The sequence below is a fragment of the Gambusia affinis genome, linkage group LG06 (genome assembly GCF_019740435.1).
Source record: "Gambusia affinis linkage group LG06, SWU_Gaff_1.0, whole genome shotgun sequence".
NCBI lineage: Eukaryota > Metazoa > Chordata > Actinopteri > Cyprinodontiformes > Poeciliidae > Gambusia > Gambusia affinis.
This window is the reverse complement of record NC_057873.1, coordinates 5,997,461-6,017,902: the sequence shown is the minus strand read 5'-3', so window position 1 is coordinate 6,017,902 and position 20,442 is coordinate 5,997,461. Positions and strand designations below refer to the sequence as shown.

At 39.4% G+C, this 20,442-nt stretch overlaps 1 protein-coding gene across 16 annotated transcripts in view; it reads left to right on the top strand.

The window, feature by feature from the left end:
• nectin1b (nectin cell adhesion molecule 1b) overlaps nt 1-20,442 on the top strand; it is a 221,573-nt gene that overhangs the window by 62,132 nt on the left and 138,999 nt on the right. For all 16 annotated transcript variants that reach the window (XM_044120468.1, XM_044120477.1, XM_044120471.1 and 13 more), the window contains exons 2-4: nt 14,362-14,730; nt 18,361-18,660; nt 19,532-19,649. In XM_044120468.1, coding sequence (XP_043976403.1) covers nt 14,362-14,730; nt 18,361-18,660; nt 19,532-19,649 — 787 coding nt within the window. The remainder of the gene's footprint in view (nt 1-14,361; nt 14,731-18,360; nt 18,661-19,531; nt 19,650-20,442) is intronic.

The window sequence follows — 20,442 nt, the reverse complement described above, 5'->3', positions numbered from 1 at the left end:
CCATCAATAATGTCACAATAAGGCGACAGGAAGTTACGGAAGCCTGAAAATAATCCTCCATAAAATTCTTCTTGCTAACATTATTATTAAGTCTCTTACTTCCATGATTGTTCTCTAATTGTCGGTTGTTTTGCGTGCAACAGCCATTAAAAAGTACTAGAGTCGCGCTGCGTGATGTCACAAATATGCTTGATGTACAGAAAGCGTGGAAGCATGTAGAGTTGTGAGAATATGTTTTATGGGATGAAGCTCAAAGGCTGGTGGGAAAGACAATACTTGATCACAGCTGGAAAGCACATGCAGCAGAATATGACCGTAATCCTGAGATGTGGTGAGCATTCCAACCCTTGTATGTATGTGGAACATGGAGCCTGGCTCCCCTTGGAAAGAACGGGCTGTGGTCGTGGTTACGGAAATGGTTCAGCCCGGGTCTCGGAGTTCTGCCGAGAACCGCTGGATTTCATAAACGCTTATGATCCAAACACACATTAAAAGCACGGGGAGCTGTGACAAAGACAAGAGTCCAGAATTTATCCTAAAGCTCGGAGTGTTCCCAGGCAGCCATTTTGCATTTGCTGTAAAATCTTGCGTCTATTTACAGTTTATTCGTCATTGATGCGAAAACTTCACACACTTATATCAAAATATGTGGGTTTTATGGTGAAAAGAATAGACTGAAACGTTTTCTTCTATAATAATTTGACCTATAACATGTTCAATTCAACATGAATCAAAACCAGAATATTACAGGGAAAATGAAAACAGCATTAAAACGCTCACTCTTTTTAGGTTGAAGCCCATCATCATGGCATAGCTTGTTTTTCTTTGCGTCACACTAGTCACATGATCAACAACCAGCTGTTTCCACTGCGCAAACCACAAAAACGAAGACAACAGGAAGTAAAGGATCATAACATGGCAGGTTTTATAGACTTATTGCGTGAAGTCAGTGAAATCATGTGTAATTTCTACTGATTTTCTTATTTAATGGAGACACCGCAATTTCGAAATTGTGTTTTTCCCATGTTGACAAAAGGTTTGCATGTTAGAAATGGAATTGAGCAAAGCCAAGTATTAAACTAAACCTCCTTACCTTGCAATGTTTCTTCTCATCTCTCCTTCAACTTTTTATTGTTTTTTTTGTTTTTTTTGTCTCCAGACTGAGATCTTTAGATAGACCGTCTGATTCTTTGGAACTAAATGGTCAAGCCTTTCCTTCTGCCACCCCTCAGCCAACTTTTTTCACCCCTTTCTAATGTGCATTAATGGACTTTAATACACATGGAGTCCATTAAAGCCCGTCAGTGTAAGCTCTCTGCAGATCAACAATTATTTTTTATTTATTTTTTTTCCCAGTATTCAGTTAGTTCCTTAATTGAGTCATACAGATTACAGATTACATTAAAGGTGGAAAAAGTTCTGAAAAGGTCAATGTTATATCTCATTTATTTATCTAAAAAAAACAAAAAAGATGGTGTGCATACATTTTTATATCTGCTGTAAGTTCTTTGATTCAGTCTCCTCTTTAGAGTTAAGAGTATAGAGAATTCATTGCAAAAAATATCTTGTAGTGACTGCAGAGCAAATGTCACAGTTAAACCACTGCGGGTAACGCTTATTAAAATGTACATGCATTACCAATGTGAAAAATAATTTACATAACAAGATAAGATAACACGTTAAGGGGGGAATTAAGGGTAGCATATCTAACATTATCAGCTTAAGCAAAGGCACACATTCATTCTTCCAGTGGTGACATCAGGATACTAATCCATGCCTTAATGATGAGACTTCAGGGCAAAATTCCTAATCGTGTTTGTCTGTATTTAACCATTTGTAGGCATGTCCATAATTTAGTTTTTACCAGGATAGATGTGTTGTTTGTACGAAGTCTCACGTGAAGTAAAGTATGGTAAAAAAAAAAAGAGCAGCTTTTGTGATATTTCTTTTGCAGAAATGTGCAGTGCTCTCTGTGGCCCCTGGTGATCGTGACTCAGACACATGCTAAGTGTGCTTGTTAATTGATAGCAGACAGGGGCTTCAGCCCACTGCCCTCTCCAGCTGGAGTGTGAATTCCCTCCCCTGTATGTTAATGGATCTGCTGTACGAATGCCCCGCGCCATGCTGGAGAAAAATAACTCTTGCCTCTGCATTCCCTTTTCTTTCGAGCAACAGTTATAGATGCACTTTGATGAAAGCCACTTCTGCGCTTCTTTTCCCTCTATGCATTCATTTAACTGTATGATATGTGCAACCTTCATTAATTCAAAGAAATCTATTGAGGCTATACCTCAGAGCAGAATTTTTTTAATCAAATATTGATTGTTTAGACTCTTCTGTGGTTTAATAAAGCAGCGGTCATGCAGCAGTGCTTTTCACCACACTTGTAGTGGAGTTATTTATCCAGAATGCCTTCCACACTCCATTCTGCATGCCTGTGAGATATCCGCTGGCCTTTCCAGAGGAAAAAAAAAATCCACCAGTAAAGGTTGATAGGGGTCAGACACCAAAAACAATACTCTGGGCTCTCACCGAGTATTTGTAAAGGTCACCTTGCATACTGTTTACAGATTTACACTAATTTTTTGCGGTTTTTACTCTGCATCAATTGCCCGTGTCTGTCGTGAAATGTGCAGCCAATGATTGATCATCCAGTTTCAGCTGATTTTTTTTTTTGAAATCTTAGTGTTTTATTATGTATCAAACACAAGTGCTTGGCATAATCATATGGAAATATCCAGTGTTTGTACTCTATGCAAGACTTATCTTTACTTGTGGACAATGGAGCAGATGGTGTGAGAGAGGGATTTGTCATGCATGATTGTCCAGGGCCAGACTCTTTCTCAGCACTTTTTGGCAGGACTTTACATGCATTTCATGGCATATTTACTGAGTGCTTAGCGGAGGTATAGGGTACTACTGTGGTTCTGGCTCAAGACGCAGCCAGCCCCCATTCCGATACAACCCACACCCCACCAGCATTTCTATGGATAATCCTCTGCGCTTCATTGTCCAGCACTTATTCACTTAAGATGGTTCATACTTGTGAAAAACAGGATGTTAAAAAATGGCATTGATGCCAACTAATGCAACCAAATTGACAACTGGTACAATCAGCCAGGATTTAGGATGGAACAACTGGTTTTCAGAAATAATGTGCCTTGTGGAAGTCAAAGTTTTTGTATTTTATGACATTCCAACCATAAACCTCTAGGCAATTAAATAAGATTTTATGGATGAACCAATATAAAGTAAGTACATAATAATTGTTGCCCTGACCTAACAATTATACCTTAAAATGCATGATTTTCTGACCGTTTATCATTTGCAACTCTGTCAGAATCCGAATCTGAGCAGTTATCATTTGATTCTACTCTGGTGTCGTTGTATATCATTTACTCACACAAAGTCTTCCGGCCTTTTATTCACACACACATGCTTTCTTCATCCATTTCCACTAATAAACAACTAAACAGCAGCGCCGTTTTAGTGCCTGGCCAGAGTCACAATGTGAGTCACAAACCAAGGGCAGTAATGGACAGTAGTGCTGCACCCCAAAATCACCACACTTTGGCATTATTGACAACAATACTGAAAACAAAGTGTTTCACTTTTAGATCAGAATAGCGGGTCCCTTGGAAGTGAATCAGAGATATTCATGCAATATCAAAATATTGAGATTTGATTTCAGTTCTGCTTTAATCTGTTTTCCTGCCAACAATAAAAGGCAAAAGAATGTTGATTTACAATACAATATTTGTTTTTCAATTAATTTTAATAGCAAAACTAATGTTTATTTTGTAGATTATTGGATGTTTTTGCCTAAAAAAATAAGAGAGCAAGAGAGATCTTCCTATTTCCTGTGTAAGTATAGCTATTTGTGAAAAAGACGGTGACTGAAACAAGATAACTGTTAAAGCTGCAGCACATTAGAGGGGCTGACAACTTTATTTAAGTGCTAAAATTACGTCAAGTGTATTTTCTCCAACAATAAGTTTATCTTTAAGAGTAATTCTGACTGGCAATGAATGATCTTTTTTGCCTCGCTCAGGACTGCACCTTTATCTGCACATTTTGCAGCTGCATTATTCTGACGTTCTCTCACCTGTGTCCAAAGCGTATGTGGACATGGCCTCTTGGTCACCCTGTGCTAATACAGAAATATCCACAGGAGGTTTGTTGCCTACAGCAACGTCTCTCCTCTACTTTAATATCCTGAGTGCTGTAATCTGCTCTCCACAGCTGACCCTCCATGTGCCACTCTCACTGCTAACTCCTCCTCCTTAACTCCCCCTGAAAATCCTCTACATCATCTTTATGTAACCCCGCCCGTTAACTCCTCGCCACTCCGCTCCTTCACCTGCTGCCAACAGGGTTCGTCCTGTCTGGAGCCATAATGCATCACTGCGATGAGCGCCTGTGGCCCTCGTTTTTTTTATTTTTATTTATTGATCGGGCCCTTTGCTATTAAGACATCCTGCAGACGCTCCCCGTTTGAAAGCCTGGGGAAACTTTTGCATTATTGAAAAATAACCAGCGCACATCAACGTGTGCGTTGAACCCATCCGCGGCCGTGATGCTTTGTTGACTAATCGTTTCATCTGTGTAAGTGCTCCCTGGTGTTTTGGCTCTGGATCGTTCTGATAAAGCGTGTTATTACATGGCTGTTATTGCTCTCGCGCCGCACCGACATTTTATTCCTTCAGCTCACATCACCTGGTTCAGTTTCTGGGTTTTTCCCTCTGATTTCCAGTCCCACAAACACACACACACAACTGTAAGGATTACAGTCACTCATTGGCCAGGTGGGGGACTATCCCTGCCTTTCACTCATACCCAGATCTCTGTTTACTGACATTTGCTTGCTCTCGGGTATCAGCGGGTGATGTCATCTCTCCATTTGGTCAGATAACGTCAGCCGTGTTTATTTTGTGTCGTAGAACCGAAACTATGGTGGCCTTGTTTAGTTAAGCTGCAGGGCGATGGAGGAGGGTCAGACCCTGCTGATGCTGTGTTTACACTCAATATGAGGCATTTCTCCCTCTCTACCTCCCTCTCTTTCTCTCTCTGTAGGGCAAAAGCCTTTTTTTTTTTTTTTGTCCTACTCTATTTGTCATTGCCACATTCAAAGACAACTAAAAATGCTAAATTCTTTCTAGGGTGTTTTTTCATTAGGTTAAAATGACAAAAACATTAATGACATAAAGTTCAAAAGGACTTTGTGTTATTAATTTGCGGTGTGAAAACATGTCAATTCACCATATCACAATATTAAAATGGTGATAATTCCAGTAAGTCAGTTAGATTCATCTTCCCTTTTGAGGAAATAGCTATAAGCTCAACTGATTCAAATTCTTATCCTGTTTAGACGGTTTGACTTATAAAATATCAAAAACCCTTGATAAAACCAAAAGGACCTCACCTTTTTCAGTCTATTTCCAATTCTCTTAAAAAAAAATTAATCTTAACTTTAATGATTTATCTCTTGGCTTCTCATGAGAAAGTGTGAAGTTTTCTGCCATCACTTTATACCTGGAATATAAAGTGGACCCACGTCTATTTGTGGTTTGGTATTCTCTGACAATTTGCCCATACGTGAATGTATTAAAAATATTTGAAAGAAAAAGCAGCTTGGGAAGCTTGAATATTTGTCTAATGCTACTTGACCCACTATTGGCTGGCGTTTGTAAAGCAGCCGATCCAGGAACATCGACAGTTTTGCTTTGTGTTAATTGGCTGAACTCCTAAGTGTGGAGATAAGAAAAACTGCATATGTTAGCTTCTGCTGAAGTGCTAAGAGAGTTTCAGTTCTGCTTATTAATGGGTATTGAGTTATGCTTCATGTTTTAACTGTTAAAATATTCAGCTTTAAGCGTTGGTACTGTGGGTTTCAGCCATTAGAGATTCTTCAAGACAGTTTGTGATTAGTGAAACTTTTACTTGTTTCTTGTCAACGTGATATTGTGTATCGTCTCATCTCATTACTGTTTTGATTTACTGGTAAATACAAAATTAACTTAATTCAGAAAGGCAAATAAGTGGTTCCCAAAAAAGACGTAATGAACTCCACTTTGTCAGCTTGATTTGGTTCTCAGGAACCGAACAGTGGGGGTATTGAGTGGAGGTGTTTCATTTGAGGATGAATCATTATCTTGCTGAACTAAGATGAAAAGCTCTCTTGCAGGAAAACTAATGCAATCCCCCTGACATTTCAAACACCTGAACACTGACTGCAGGGGCAAAATGTGTGTGGACTTGTGCTCTGAACCTCGTGTTGCCGCAGAAACGGCAGATGCTGTGACATTGGGTGTGAATCGCTGCCAACCTGAAAGTTGTAATTTTATAGTTCCCATGTGGGAAAGAGGAAGGGGGAAAAAAGTGAAAACAATGTACTACTGTTCAATCTCTTACATTTTTGTTGCTCTGTGAAATGAAGCCGTTGCCATCAACTCAATGAAATTCACAGCCGCTTTTCATGGAGCCTTCCCAAACTGGGAGGTTGCCTAACGTAATAAATATTCCAGATAATCATTAATGTTTACAGCGGAGCAGATGTTACATTGTCCGCAGCGAACAGGCGTGTTGTACAAAAGAGCATTTCGAATTTGAACCAGATAGTGGGAAATTAGGAGCAGGTCTACTAACCATCTGTTCCAGCGAGGTTTCGCTTGCCGCTGCATTTGAATGTTTGCTCAGAGAGCCAGAGGGTAAAGAGAGCTGCTTTGGCAGGTACACTGTTATTTACCCAAAGAGGCCTGGCTCAAGCGCTGTCTAATAGCAACTGAGTGTAGATTTAAACAAATTCTCTACCACATTATGTTCCGCACAAAAAATAACTGAACAGCCACCGTCATTAAAAGCAGGACAGGACATGGGAGCTCCTGCTAGGAGAGTAGAAGCTTGAACTTCAATTAAATAACCTTCAGCTACACTAAAGAGTAATTTATTGGACAAAGTGTTATGAAAACCTTTTTTGTCTTTTTTTTATTGCCATATATAATGTAAACACAATGCCATAGGATGAGCTTGAAAATACTGCAACAAACAAGAACAAAAGGAGATTCAAATGGTTCCATCAGGGGTATAAACAAGCGACTAATGAGAGGTTTTGTGTATGAAACAGTGAATTTGGACCCCCCTCACCCTGCACCCATAAGCATCTCATGTGTGGTCATGAATGGGGGGAACAGAGGCCTGTGTCATCGCTGTGGGAACTGTGACTACATTAAACAGTCATTATCCCCACAGACTCAGGCCACGTTTTATCTTTCAACACCCAACTTAAGTAACCAAAGCCTGACAGATGATGATGAAGGGATTATGCCTTAAAGTTGCACTTTGGCAAGATGTTTTTTTTTTTTTTTTGTTTCCTTTTGCAGCGTGGAAGATTAGGACGCAGAAACTCTTCCTGGTATCGGGAAGTGGGGGCTTAGTGCTCCATCCACTGAAAAGTGAAACATGTTTTCATCTCCTCCCCCTGAAACTGTTGAGAAAAAGACATTGAGGTCTAAACAGTATGTGGTTTATTACCATAACTTTACGCATTCTCGAGGTTTTGAAGTTTCCTGGAAATGCCTCCTGATGCCTCCACTGCCTTTTAGAGTGCCGACATGTGCAGCGGAGCTTTAAAGAAGACACTGATGATAGCTTCTTGTTTAATCTTCCCCTTCCTCCAGTTGGAAGTCATTCATAGGGAAATCTTTCTGACTTTGGAACTAATTTGGCCTTGGATTTTCATCGTCGAATTACTGGGTAAACAGGCTTCACCCACTTCGAAACAGAAACAACAAGTAAGTTAGTGCTTTTGAGTTAATCTGGAAATATTAGGGAGAAGCTAAGAGCGCTAAACTTTTCAAGGTTAGCAAAAAAAAGCTAAAGCGTTAATTGAAAGATTAGCCTAACTGTTGTGAATGTGCCCAACCACAGGTATACACAATGTATACTCATAAAGAATATAAAATATATGTAAGATACCATAATCCACAACAACTCTCAATAACCTCTTGCTGGTGGATGTTTATTTGAGTCACAAAACTACTTTTCAGATTATGAGAGAAACGTACTTCTAATTTGTTTTGACAACCAACAATCTCATGGTATTCTTTATTCTACTCGTAGTGAATCATACTGAAATGTAATTATGTGACTCAAACAAATGAAATATACCATCAGGAAATGGTTCTGAGTAATTTTAGTTGGGACTGATGCAGTAATTGGTGGGGACAAAAGGGCAACCGGCTTATAGGAAATGGTTTTCCAAACTGGCAAAGGTGGAAAAAAAACATTTTAAAATGTATCTTTGCATGACTGTCAATAAATGTGCAGCAGGCAGCATTCAAAACAACCCTGTTTATAATTTTATATACTCTAATATAACTTAACATTGTATTGTAGCCCACCCTTACTGGGTGACTTATGAGTTGTTCTATGAGATCCCAAATAGGTTTTAGTTTGTGGGAAGGAGGCTTCCTCTGATTTCGGTTTTCAGTTTAGAGTTTTATGCTGCTGTGATTGTTTGTGATTGAAACAAGTTTCATGTTTTTGTTTTCACAGCAGTAGAAACAAAATGCATATATGAAATGTTAATGTGATTGCACTTTCATTTTGATTTGTTACAGAGAGAAATCAATGTTGTTTTATTATTCATCTTTCTTTTCCCAGCAGTGTCATAAAATATCTGAAAATGGTTAATTTCAGTACAATCAAGCTTTTGCGGTTTTAGTCATCGGGACCCGTTCCAGTGAAAGCCGCGTTGCTGCTCTGTATTTTCCTGGACGTTGTCCACATGCCGTAAGAAAGCTGAAAGCTGTTAGGTCCCAAAGTGCCATATGCAAACAACACAAAGCACATGCTTTCCTCTCTGCCTGACAAGCCAGGCTTTATTACAGTTCAACCGTTTTGTGAACAGCGCTGTGCCGAGGCCTTTGGAGTCTGTTGCTATCAGTGCAGGGCCAGACGGTACAACAGCTGTTTTAATGGTGCCCCCTAATGTCCCCTCTGATCCAAGTCAGCTCACCTGGTGTGAATCGAGTCTCTCTTTTTTTTCAATTTCCGCCATATTTTTACCTCCATTTGTTTGTCCTGTTGCTTTTTTTTTCAGCCTTCCTTTTTTCTCTATTTGCCTCACTCGCTCTCTGTCTGGCAACTCTGTAGCCAGACAGAGAGTTGCCTCAGGTGTATTAGAGCATGACTGTCCCCCAGTCACCCTCTTGTCAGTGCAAGAACAAAGCTCCAGCTCCACAAATGATAATGCCATCCAGGCTCAGACCCGCAGCGCACCTACAAATCTCCCTAAAGCTCCACCTTTCTCTTTGTTCCACTCTCCCTTTCTGCAGTTTTGCATCTCTGCTACTTTGCCTAGCTCCCTCTAGGTGTGCTCCACCTCCCTTTCTGCACCACTGGTTCCTACAAGCCTCCTGAAATCTATCACATTAATACCTCTTGCATGGTTTGTATGTGCTCTTTAATGGTTTTGAAATGGCGTAGTGCAGTCTATAATTACAGTTCTAATAAGTTATTGGCCGAGGAGGACATGGTTCTCAAAGCAGGGTCTCAGTGGGCGTCCCTAAGCTTTGATTAAAAGGTTTTGGACCATGTGGCTGGTTGCATTTGTTCTCCTTTGTTTCCATTTGTAGGACCTCATTTTTATTTGCTCCTTTGCCCAAAACCTTCTGTTTTGGCTTTTTCTGACCACACTTGTGGAATCAGAATCAATCAGAAATATTTTAATACTGGAAAAAAGTGTGATGTACTGTGGTGGTGCAGGGGTTAACCACAAACCATATAACGAGGCCTTAGTCCTCGACGTGGCCGTCGCAGGTTCGATTCCCGGCCTGGCGACCTTTGCCGCATATCTTCCCCCTTCTCTCATTACCTACTTTCCTGTCAATTAACTATCAAATAAAGGCCACTAGAGCCAATAAAACCTTAAAAAATGAATAAATACTGGAAAAAAGCCTAAATTAATGCAAAACAGTGTTGAAAAGAGGATTTTATTTATTAATCTAAATTTAAAAAATAGATTAAATTTAGATTTAATCTAAATTTGCACTATTTAGGAAAAAAATTTTTTTTTAAAGTAATCTTGCACTATTTAAAAAAAAAAGTAATCATCCCCCTGTGATTAATCCCACCGCACCCATACTCGATATTCAATATTTATTATTACTCAATATTTAAAGCCATAGAATATGCTTTGAATAAGAACTAAATAAATTAATATTTGTCAGTAAGTCCTCAAAAATTATTGATCCCTCATAAAATATTCCCCGACAGGTGTAGTGAAACTTTTACATCAGCGGATTTTCCCATTTCATAACTTATTATGAAATTTAAAGGTATTTACTGTGTGAATACAGCAAACTGACATCCACTAGTTTGCATTCTTTTATTTTTGTGTAGGATTTTGAAAATATTCACAATTATTTACAGCTGAGAACCTGAAATACTTGTGCTCAATACTATCTTTTGCACTATTGGCTGAGCAGCCAATCCAAAAGTGACATTCATTTTCCTTGTCACAATAACAAATTTTGCTGGAAGTTTGCAGAAGTTTTTGCGATAGACAATAATATTATTGTTTTGAGACCGTTTTCAAGTTGTAGCAAGTAAAGCATCTCAAAGATCAGTCAACTTGCATTTATAGCAAACATTTAACACTGGAACTGGAAGATATTTTAAACATCCAAAATAAGTAAACAAAGTAAGAAATAAAATCGACACTGAAGTTTCTGTAAACAAAACTGTCCTTCAAATAAGGGGTTAAGTTGAGACCAGAGCACCAAACTGAAGCTTTTTGTCATCCAGTGTTTGGAAGAAAGACTGACATGAGAAAAACAAACAATCATGCAAATGTAAATTATCGAGCTCGTTTTAATTTTTCATGCAATTAATTGATTTATTACCTATTGTGACAGGTTTAATTGGCTGCACCCCAAACAAAGGGCAGGGATAAGGAAGACTGTAGATATTAGCTTCTGCTGTAGTGCTAAGACTGTCACCACTGTGTGCATTCATGCTTATTAAGGTACGTTTGGTGTTTGAAATATTTTAATTGGCATCTCCCAATTTTAATGAATTGCGGACAGTTGTGGTCTTATCTCTGTCTTGCGTTTGTTTTATCTAAATTATGCAATAGTGTCAAAAACAATTTTTTACAACAATGTAAGATGGTGGCATCAGACCCGAAAGAAGGACTAGCAGAACGAGGAGGGAGGAGCTGCACGTTTTGTGTGCCGTTATTGTTTTCTCAGCGAAGCGGCTTAGATAAGACCAGGCACACATTTATGGGTTTTTACAGCTCCCCCGCTTCGCTCCAACTTAAGATTAAACTTTAACTAGTGTCGCCCAAAAGTAAATTGTGTTTGCTGTTTCGGAAAATATCACACTATAGTTGCCGTAACTGGTAATCTAAGCCGTGATCAAATGGGAGTAAAGCATTGCCTTGGGCTGTACGAGGACACAGGTGGTTCTTAAGGTACACATGACAAGGTTGCCAGTCCTTTCTGTCAAACTGTATTAGTGAATCAATCTGTCATCAGAAGCCCTTTTCTGATGTGTTCAGACGGAAATGAAAGATGATGTGTGCTCAGCAACTTCAAAAGGTTGTCAGTTTGTTTTATATGATTTGAAGTCGGCTGCAAAGGCAGGGTTTGACTGAAAGCATATAACAATAGATTGAAATTGCCTCTCTCTCATAATGCGCTGCTCTCCAGCGCTCAAATCACCATGAGGGTTATACGCCCACTGTGAAAGACGGTAAAAAAAAAACCCACCAACAACTCTGTTTATCTTAATAGTTTTCCACCCAGAGTCTGCATCATTTCCTCTCCTTCGAGGCTGCATTGTGCCCCGATGTCCTTCGGCTGACTACCTGCGGTTTTTACAAGTCGAAATCTTAACATAACAACTGCTGCGTCTGCTTGAGATAGTTTTCTCCGCTTTCCTTCATATTCTTCTCAGATTGACAAAACCGGATATTATTTTAGAGCAATGGATCTCTTTTATATATATTTAAACTCCCCCCACCCTGTGGAAACAGAAGGTAGCGATTATCCATCACTGCGGCGCCGATGTTCCCTGTTAAAGAGCCACTCTGTTTGCGGGCTGTGTGTTCAGGCCTCGGCTCTGTCACTCGAGACATATTTTCTCTCGGTTCACGACTCGTGGCTTTATGAGGCCATGGTGATTAACAGAGAAAATCCCAGCCTTTCTTCCTGTGGGTCCTTGTCTATCCATAGGAGATAATTATAGCTGCGGATGGTTGTAAATACAAGCTTGGCCGGGGGCTGTCGGATGAGGAAATGGGACATCACCAGAGCTCACCTGGAAAGGGATGTAAATCAGAGCCTGGGAAAACAAAGACGTGTTGAAGGCAACGAGAGGCAAAGGCCCTCCAATGGAACGTCTGTTCTGATTTCACTCACTACAGAGTCCAGATTTAAAATGATTCAGAATATAAACAACAGAGGAATTCATTTGAATGGGTTTAAAATAGTATAAAGTTGCTGAGACAAAGTTAAATTCTCTAAATAGCTTCTTTTGCCTTATTAGTGACTGAAATCAAATATACTTGGTTTCCATTTATAATAACAAGGACAGAAGTTGTAGAGGAGTTGCACGATGTACAGACACTACAGTCCTCAACGCAGTTGTCCCAGGTCGATTCCCAGTCACGTCTTCCACTTCTCTCTCTTCCTTCCTCCTGTCCAGCCTTTGTTGAATAGATTTCTTTAGTGCAAACAAAACTTTTAAAAAGTCAGCTGTCCCTAATCACATTCAGTAAGCTTTTTACTTTTTTTTTTTTAACACATCTAATTTTTGCAGGGTTTGCAGTTGAATTTTCCGCTAAACCTAGACTGCAGGAGATTTTGGAAAATTTCCAAGAAAATCTTTGAAACTTATACACTTTGCAAATGTTACAGCAATAACCCGATAATGACATTTATCTCCATGTTATGCTATGCAGATGCTCCTTCTGCACTGATGAAGGGTTGCTCATTTTTGCATGTTAAATTCTGATAAATTGAGCTGGTGGTAATTTAATTACCACAAACATTAAAAGCGATGTAAAAGCAGCTTTTAAAAAAGTTTGGTTTAGTATTTGTTGAATAAACACAACACCCTGATACATAAAATAAATCATCTTTATTTAAAAGAAAAACCTACACTTTTATAACAGTGAGGTTTGGAGATTTTCACTCTTCTCATCCTGATAACGCTTCGGGTTGGCACACTAAACTTAAGTTTTCATTCATTTTTGTTTCATCTCCAGTTATTTTAGGATATGGGTAGATATGTTCTTGTATTTCCTCGCTTTCGAAGATCAAACTGCATTTGCCTTACTTGAATGGAAGGCTTTCATGTCTTTCATATGTTTTTAGGTTTGCCAAGAGACATTGACCTCTGTGTCCTGAAACATTTACATAGAACAACCAAGCAGACGCCTACAAATGCTCCAGTTATATTTATTGCACTGTAATTGTTGCAGGTGCCAATAAGAAGTGTAGCTTTGAAGAATAACAATTATTCAATTAGTATTTCTCCACCCTCCACTTAATAAATATACTCAAATTAACAATTTAATTTCCCAAAACATTTCTGCTGTAATAAAACCCTACGCCATTACATTTCTATTTCTACACATTTTTTAAAAACAAGAGTCCCAACAAACGCAGAGGGCACTGCATGAAATAAACTCCGAAGAACAGATGAGGTTAATCATCCATCCTCGCTAACTGATTGTTTTCCTTTTTGCTACCAACCTCCCTACGGGCATACCCAGAAAGGAAGAGGTGTGTGATTGTCGAGTTTTTATTATAGCTAATGCGTGCCTTCTCATTGTTTTGCACGGACTCCACATTGTGTCTTTTAATAGGAGCTCCAGGCAATCATTGAGGTATTTGTGTGTAAAAAGTAATTAAAATTACAATGGGCTACCCGGTGCGTTGCTGGGCGGGATGGAGGGGAGCGCGGCGCTCGATGACTTGGCTCCAACTCTGCCCTTGTACTTGTTCATTAGCGATGCATTGGTTCCTGCTCAACCCGCCCATCTCATCAGAAACAGGAGCCTCGTAGACAAAGACAAGGCTGTGTGAATGTGCCCATTATGATAATAGCATGTTCCCAACTTTTTTCACAAAGATATAGGGAATAGATATATCCGACAAAGAGGAGTGTGTGGTTGAATCCACGAGGTGGACTGTGACTGTGGATCTAGTTTCCAGGAAGCTGAATTGACTCTTTGACTCTTAGTGCATGTACTTGCTATTGACTGAAGAGCTGGTGCTTGGCCTCGGACTCTTGTTAATTGTAATTAATTTTTTTTCCCTCTCCTCTCTTTCTTTCTCTCTCTTTGTACAGCTGTAAATGGACAGAGTGTACAGATGGACTCCAGTAAGTCTGGCTTTGTGGGCACACAAGTGGAACTGCGCTGCATCTTCGTCAATAGCAATCCGCCGGTGAAGATCTCCCAGGTCACCTGGCAGAAGCTGTCCAACGGCACCAAGCATAACGTTGCCACCGCCAACCCAACCCTGGGCGTCTCCATCCTGTCGCCCTTCAAGGAGCGTGTGGGCTTCAAGCAGGCGGCTGCTCTCCAGCGCCACCAGATGGAGGACACCACCATTGTGTTCTCCAACCTGCAGCTGTCCGACGAGGCGGCCTACATCTGCGAGTACACCACGTTTCCGGCGGGCAACAGGGAGAACATGGTCAACCTCACTGTGTTTGGTAAGCATTAAGAGTCCTATCACCACCGCTGTTTTTGTTTCAGTTGGTTCTTTTACTTCAACCAAGGCCTCATCTGATATTAACTTCTATAGAAATAGTTGCTGGATTAAACAAACGGTTCTGAATAAAGTCTTTTGTGTTCAGTGAAAGGTTTCTATATTAAAATAAGACCTTTTTAAAAGGGTCGAGAGCATTTTTTTTTTGCTCAAGGAAAGCATTTCAGAGACATCAATAATGCACAATAATAAGGTGAATAAGCAAAGGTTATTGCTAATTCTTTGCCCCTTAGTTAAACTTAGTTCAGAGGGCACTGTTTGTATTTTCATTGCTTGAGTTCGCTAATTGATGCAGATGTTTTCTTTGACTGTTTGCTTTGGTTAAATGCACATTTTCTTAATTTGCTGAGAGTTCAGTAATCTCTTCCGGCGTTAATCTCTCAAAATTGTCAAAAAAAAGCAAACTCCTTGAATATGATGGAATAAATTTAGAAATAGGAAAAGCATTCAAACCGCTGCCTAACTGCTACTACAAGCTTTGACAAGTTGTTGATTTACCAGAACATAATTGTGCAACTGTTACTCTGAATCAGAGGTGTTTTAATCCAGGAAATGAAACAAGTTAAACATCTCAACATCAGTTAAGAAGGTTCTTCTTCAAACGGTTTTTTGCTTATCTGAGGTGATCTGAAATCTGTAAACAAATTAGGTTTCTGTTTGACTTACAACAGAAACTGAACAACACATTTTTTCTGAATCAGATAATAGTGTCAAACTAAAAGCCAAGTTCAGAGATTTCCTTCACAGAAATCTCTGTCTTAAAGGAAGTTTGATTATATTTCAGAGTATTTTAAGATGCTCCTCCACTATTTTGGCATCTCAGAAATATTTCCATCCATTGAACTTTCTCACATTTTGTAAAATAACCATCAGTAACTATGTTTCCACCCAAATGTTATGCAAATTTTAAGCAAACTTTTGAAATGTCGCAAAGAAATTGTGAATGTGGCGTGTTTCTATCTACTGGTTTAGAGGGAGTCAACCAGACTAAGCAGAGCGTAATTTTGTCGCATTTTGTTACACATTGCAGCAATAAATGAGGTTGCAAACTAGCACGAAACACACATTTTAGAAAAATGGAGAGTTCTTCCCTTTGTTCTGGAGGTTTGGACTTTGAAATTTCCCTGAGTTTTGTGCCTCTGGTAAGCCACAGACCCACCAGCAGCGGATGGGAAAGTTCACTTCGTCACAACTTCTTTGGCAAACGTGTTTCCATTTAGCTTTGTGCAAATTAATTCATTCTTGGAAAAGGAAAAAACCACCTCAAGGAGTTTTTTTTGTGTTATTTTGCAGTGTTATCAACAGTTTCTAATGAGATATTTCATAAAGTGCATTAAAAAAACCGTTGGTGGGAATATGCTAATAAAATTTTATGAGAATTTATGACAGATCAACACAATGTGGTGCATAATTGTGAATGTATACTTTTTTTTATTCAAAAAGGTATACATACATGGAAACAATTGTCTACAGAAGTCCCCTAAATATTAAATAGAGGCTATAGTTTAATTACACAGAAAATAAGGCATTATTGTAAACCATTTTGACATTTGTTAGAGAATATTAACAGTATTTCTCTGATCTGAAATTGTCTACTTTGGGTTGGTTTATTCCATAAAATCACAAGAGAATACATTGAAAATTCTTGTTGCAACAAGACAAAATGTGTACAAGTTTAAGGGAATACCTTCATGAGGTACTGTAACTTTGTTATTTACAGTGAAGGTCAGAGCATTTGAAACAAATTTCCAGCCACCTATGACCCAGTCGGTCTCCAAGGCCCTCATTCCTCTGCAGAACACACTGTTCTTGTTGTGAAAATCCCACTTCTAATGTGGATGATGGGCACATTAACACCGAAATGAGATTATAAAACAGGAAACCGCAGCAGAGAATAGTCGCTAAAAATGAAAGGTGAGACGGAAATCAATAAGGCCACTTCAGAGAGTGTAATTTGATTTGAACTGTCCCATCCAGCAGGGAAAAAGCAGCGCTTGAGATGTAGTTTATCTTGAAAAGTAGCAGTTTTGAAAAGGTTGTTGGCTAACTCAGATTAGAGACTAAATTTGTAATTAAGTGCTGGTGTATTTTCTACGGAATCCCAGCAAAAAGGAGAAAAGAATACTTGACTTGAGAAGTCCCTGTTCCCTGAGCACTTGTTGTCAGCTCTTGGTTCACATTTTATGCCTCTCTGCCTCCCCAGGACTTTTCAGGCGGCGTCATAAACGTCAGGAACCTACATGCAGATAACCAACCATCAGTGTTCAAAGGGGCTTCTTCTTTTATCGCTTTCAGTTATGCATTCGCTTAAACTCAAGCCTGCCTTTTGATGTGCCGATAGTAGATTGCTAATTGGCAACCCACAAAGGACTGAAATTGGATGACTGCGCATTTGGGTAGGCAAATCTAGCTTTGACAACTCCTTTGCCTTTGAGGAGGGAAAGAGGCTGGATTTAACACTATTTTCATCCCAGCCCTTTAGTTTCATCTACTTCATACGTGATTGTAGATGAAGTAGTCACTCTTCTCCCTCACTGAGATGGTTTAATAAAGATCCACTGATCAGAGTCCTGTGACCAGCTTCTAATTCACAGCTATGTGAAGCTTGGATGTGCTAATGCTAACCCTTATTGTTATTCCTCGTTAGTACTATGATTACCCAAATTAAAACTAATTTTCCCGTAGCCTTCCTGCCATGAAAGTTTATTAACTGCCAGTGGACTCCTGGTATTTGCAAGGGTCAGAGACCACAGCTGTTTGTGAATAGCTAAAATCAGCAAATAATTGAGACCTCCTCTTAAAATGCTTATAATTGCTTATTTTAATAGTTTAAACAAATGCCAGCCAATAATATGTCAAGTAGAATTGCACGTAGCTGTTTCAGCTTCCCAAGATGCATTTAATTAGAATATATTAATATTTCCACAAAGAAGCAAATTTTTTTGCAAACAAACTAAAGTTGCGGTCTATAGAAAAAAAATGTAAATTGTGAATACTGAACTGATAATGGATGGGGGGCCACTGTATTTGTATTACAGGCAAATGTCACACTGTATGCTACAGATTAGTTATTGTCAATGAAGACTGTCAATGAAGGTTGATAAGGTGTCTTTACCTTAAAATGCTAAAGATTTTACCTAGCTAATTAATCTGCTAACTCTGCTAATTATGAGAGGTTAGCATTACTACTGCTAAGATAATATACACCTTTACTTTTTAGGAAAGTACTTTTCTTTAAAGTGCATTTCATTACAATTACTTTCAGTCCAGTCTTTTATCCTTGGTGTTTTTAAATGAAAACAAATGGGTGAGGTCAAAGGCTAACAGCTAGTCAAATAGATTTTCAGTTGATTTTATGATATTATGATATAAACTTATAATATTTCATTGTTTGGATACAAATTGTATTAAACATGTTTGCTTTCACAAAAAAAGCATACATGACCTTTTCTCAGTCTTTGTTAGTATGCTAAAGCTACCAGTCCACCTCATTTGTTTAAGTCCATCAAGATCAGTCATCGGTTAGTTCGTATCTTTCAACATGGCGGTCATGTTATTTGTTTCACTTCTTCAGCTCGGCCAATGACTCGGATGACCCTAACGAGCCCAACAATCGTGGCCAGGGGTAAGAAGCGCAACATGACCGTTGCCACCTGCACTTCGGCCAACGGGAAGCCTCCAAGCACGATCAAGTGGAGCACATTGTTGAAGGGGGAAGCCACCTTGCAGGAGACTCGCAACCCGAACGGCACGGTGACGGTACGGAGCAGCTACGTGGTGGTCCCGAGCCGCGAGACGCACAAACAGAAGCTCACCTGCATCGTGACGTACCGGGGCGAGAGGATCACTGACAGCGTGGTGCTCAACGTGCAGTGTAAGAAACCTGCTTCTGTTGAAGTTTTGTGTTTTTCTTCCAACCATAAGTTTATGTCATTGCAGCTTCTGAAGTACACAGCAAACGAGCTGAAATGCTTCATATTTCAAGTCAAAACTAGTAGATTAAACATTCATGCGGAGAAGAATCTAGACTGAAACACCAGGCTTGTTATCAGTCTGACTCTGACAGTTTCCTGAACTCTTCTGCTATTATGATTGGAAGATTTTATTCTTTTAGCAAACTTTACACAATTCTATTTCAGTTGTCTACATGCACTGTATAAAAAGACGCCTAACTTTTTTTCCAGTTAATTTCTGACATCAATTCAGACTGAGCTTTTCCTGTTTCTGGTCAGCAGAATCAAACATTTATATATACAGGGATTACTTTGCCTTTAGGCACAGTTGATCTTGTGGTTTTGTGCACTACTAATTAATTCACCTAAGATTACCATTGCAGTTAATTGGAAACACCCCTGTGGGTGTATATAAAGGCAACCTTGATTTCTTGTGCAACATCATGGAAAGAATCAAGAGGAAACAGCAGAAATGTCAGGAAAAATATCATGTATCTTCACCTATCCAGTTTCTCTTTCATTAATCTCACATTAAGCAAATAAATAAATTGCTTGAATGACTTAAACTGACTTAAAATCCATTCTCTGATTAAATACCAGACAATGGAAACACATAAAAGGTTAGGTGTCTTTTAGCACAACGTATCGTTTGGTTGGAACCATAAACAAGTGAGGCGTGAGTTGTTTGCTCCTGAAGTTTTATTGTGATCCAACAGGGCTGCAACAGTGACAAGAAGTTTTATTATCATGTTCTGGAGGGGTTGAGCTGACATCACTGTGCCTTCCTTGCAGATGAACCCGAGGTGAAGATTGAAGGGTTTGATGGAAACTGGTACCTGAACCGTCAGAATGTTCAGCTGACCTGCAGGGCCGACGCTAACCCCCCTGTGACGATCTACCAGTGGAAACTGTGAGTCTGACTTAAACCCGTCACAGAAGCCCTTAAAGGCTCCGAAAAGAAGATGTAGCGTGACTGCGTGCTGTTTCTCTCTCCTGAGATTTGTGGGAGAAAACTAAATCTTGTTGTGGAGGTGTTGCTGAGGCGCAGGAGGGTCATTTCACAGAGTGAGGATGCTGAACGAAAACGTACTTTCACGACATTTTTATACACAAGAAACCAATCATCCGAGATAGAAGCAGCAGCCTCGTGTTTTGTTGTACACCGTGTAATGAAGATAAAACCCCAGGCAGAGTACAATGGGCCTATTACAGCGGCAACACACACTCCTATCTACCTGGCAGTCACAGATACTGAGAGATAAATGCAAACGGTGCACACTTTATGCTTTGTGTTTGCTGTTTTGCTTTTAAGTCTTTGGGCCAGCATGCAGGTGAGAGAGCGTTGTTGTTAGCGCTGTTGTGTTCTCAGCAGGGTATGGAGGCAGCGGCTCATCCTCGACTACTAAAGCCGAGACGTCGTAGATTAAACCATCATACCAGCTGAGATCAGTATTTCTGATTCGGTGATGATCAGAGAGAAGGCAAAAGGAAGAAAAGATACAGACGAGGGTGAAATTCAGAATAACTACTCAGAATGAGACTTCAGAACTGATAAGTAGGAAATATAATCCAAAAGGTATGTAAACAATGGCGGTAAATTTAGATATTCTCATCATGAGCATGACGCGGTGAGAATAGATGTTGATTTTGGACCATCAATACTTTTAAATATGAAATAATAAATAATAATAATACAACATCAG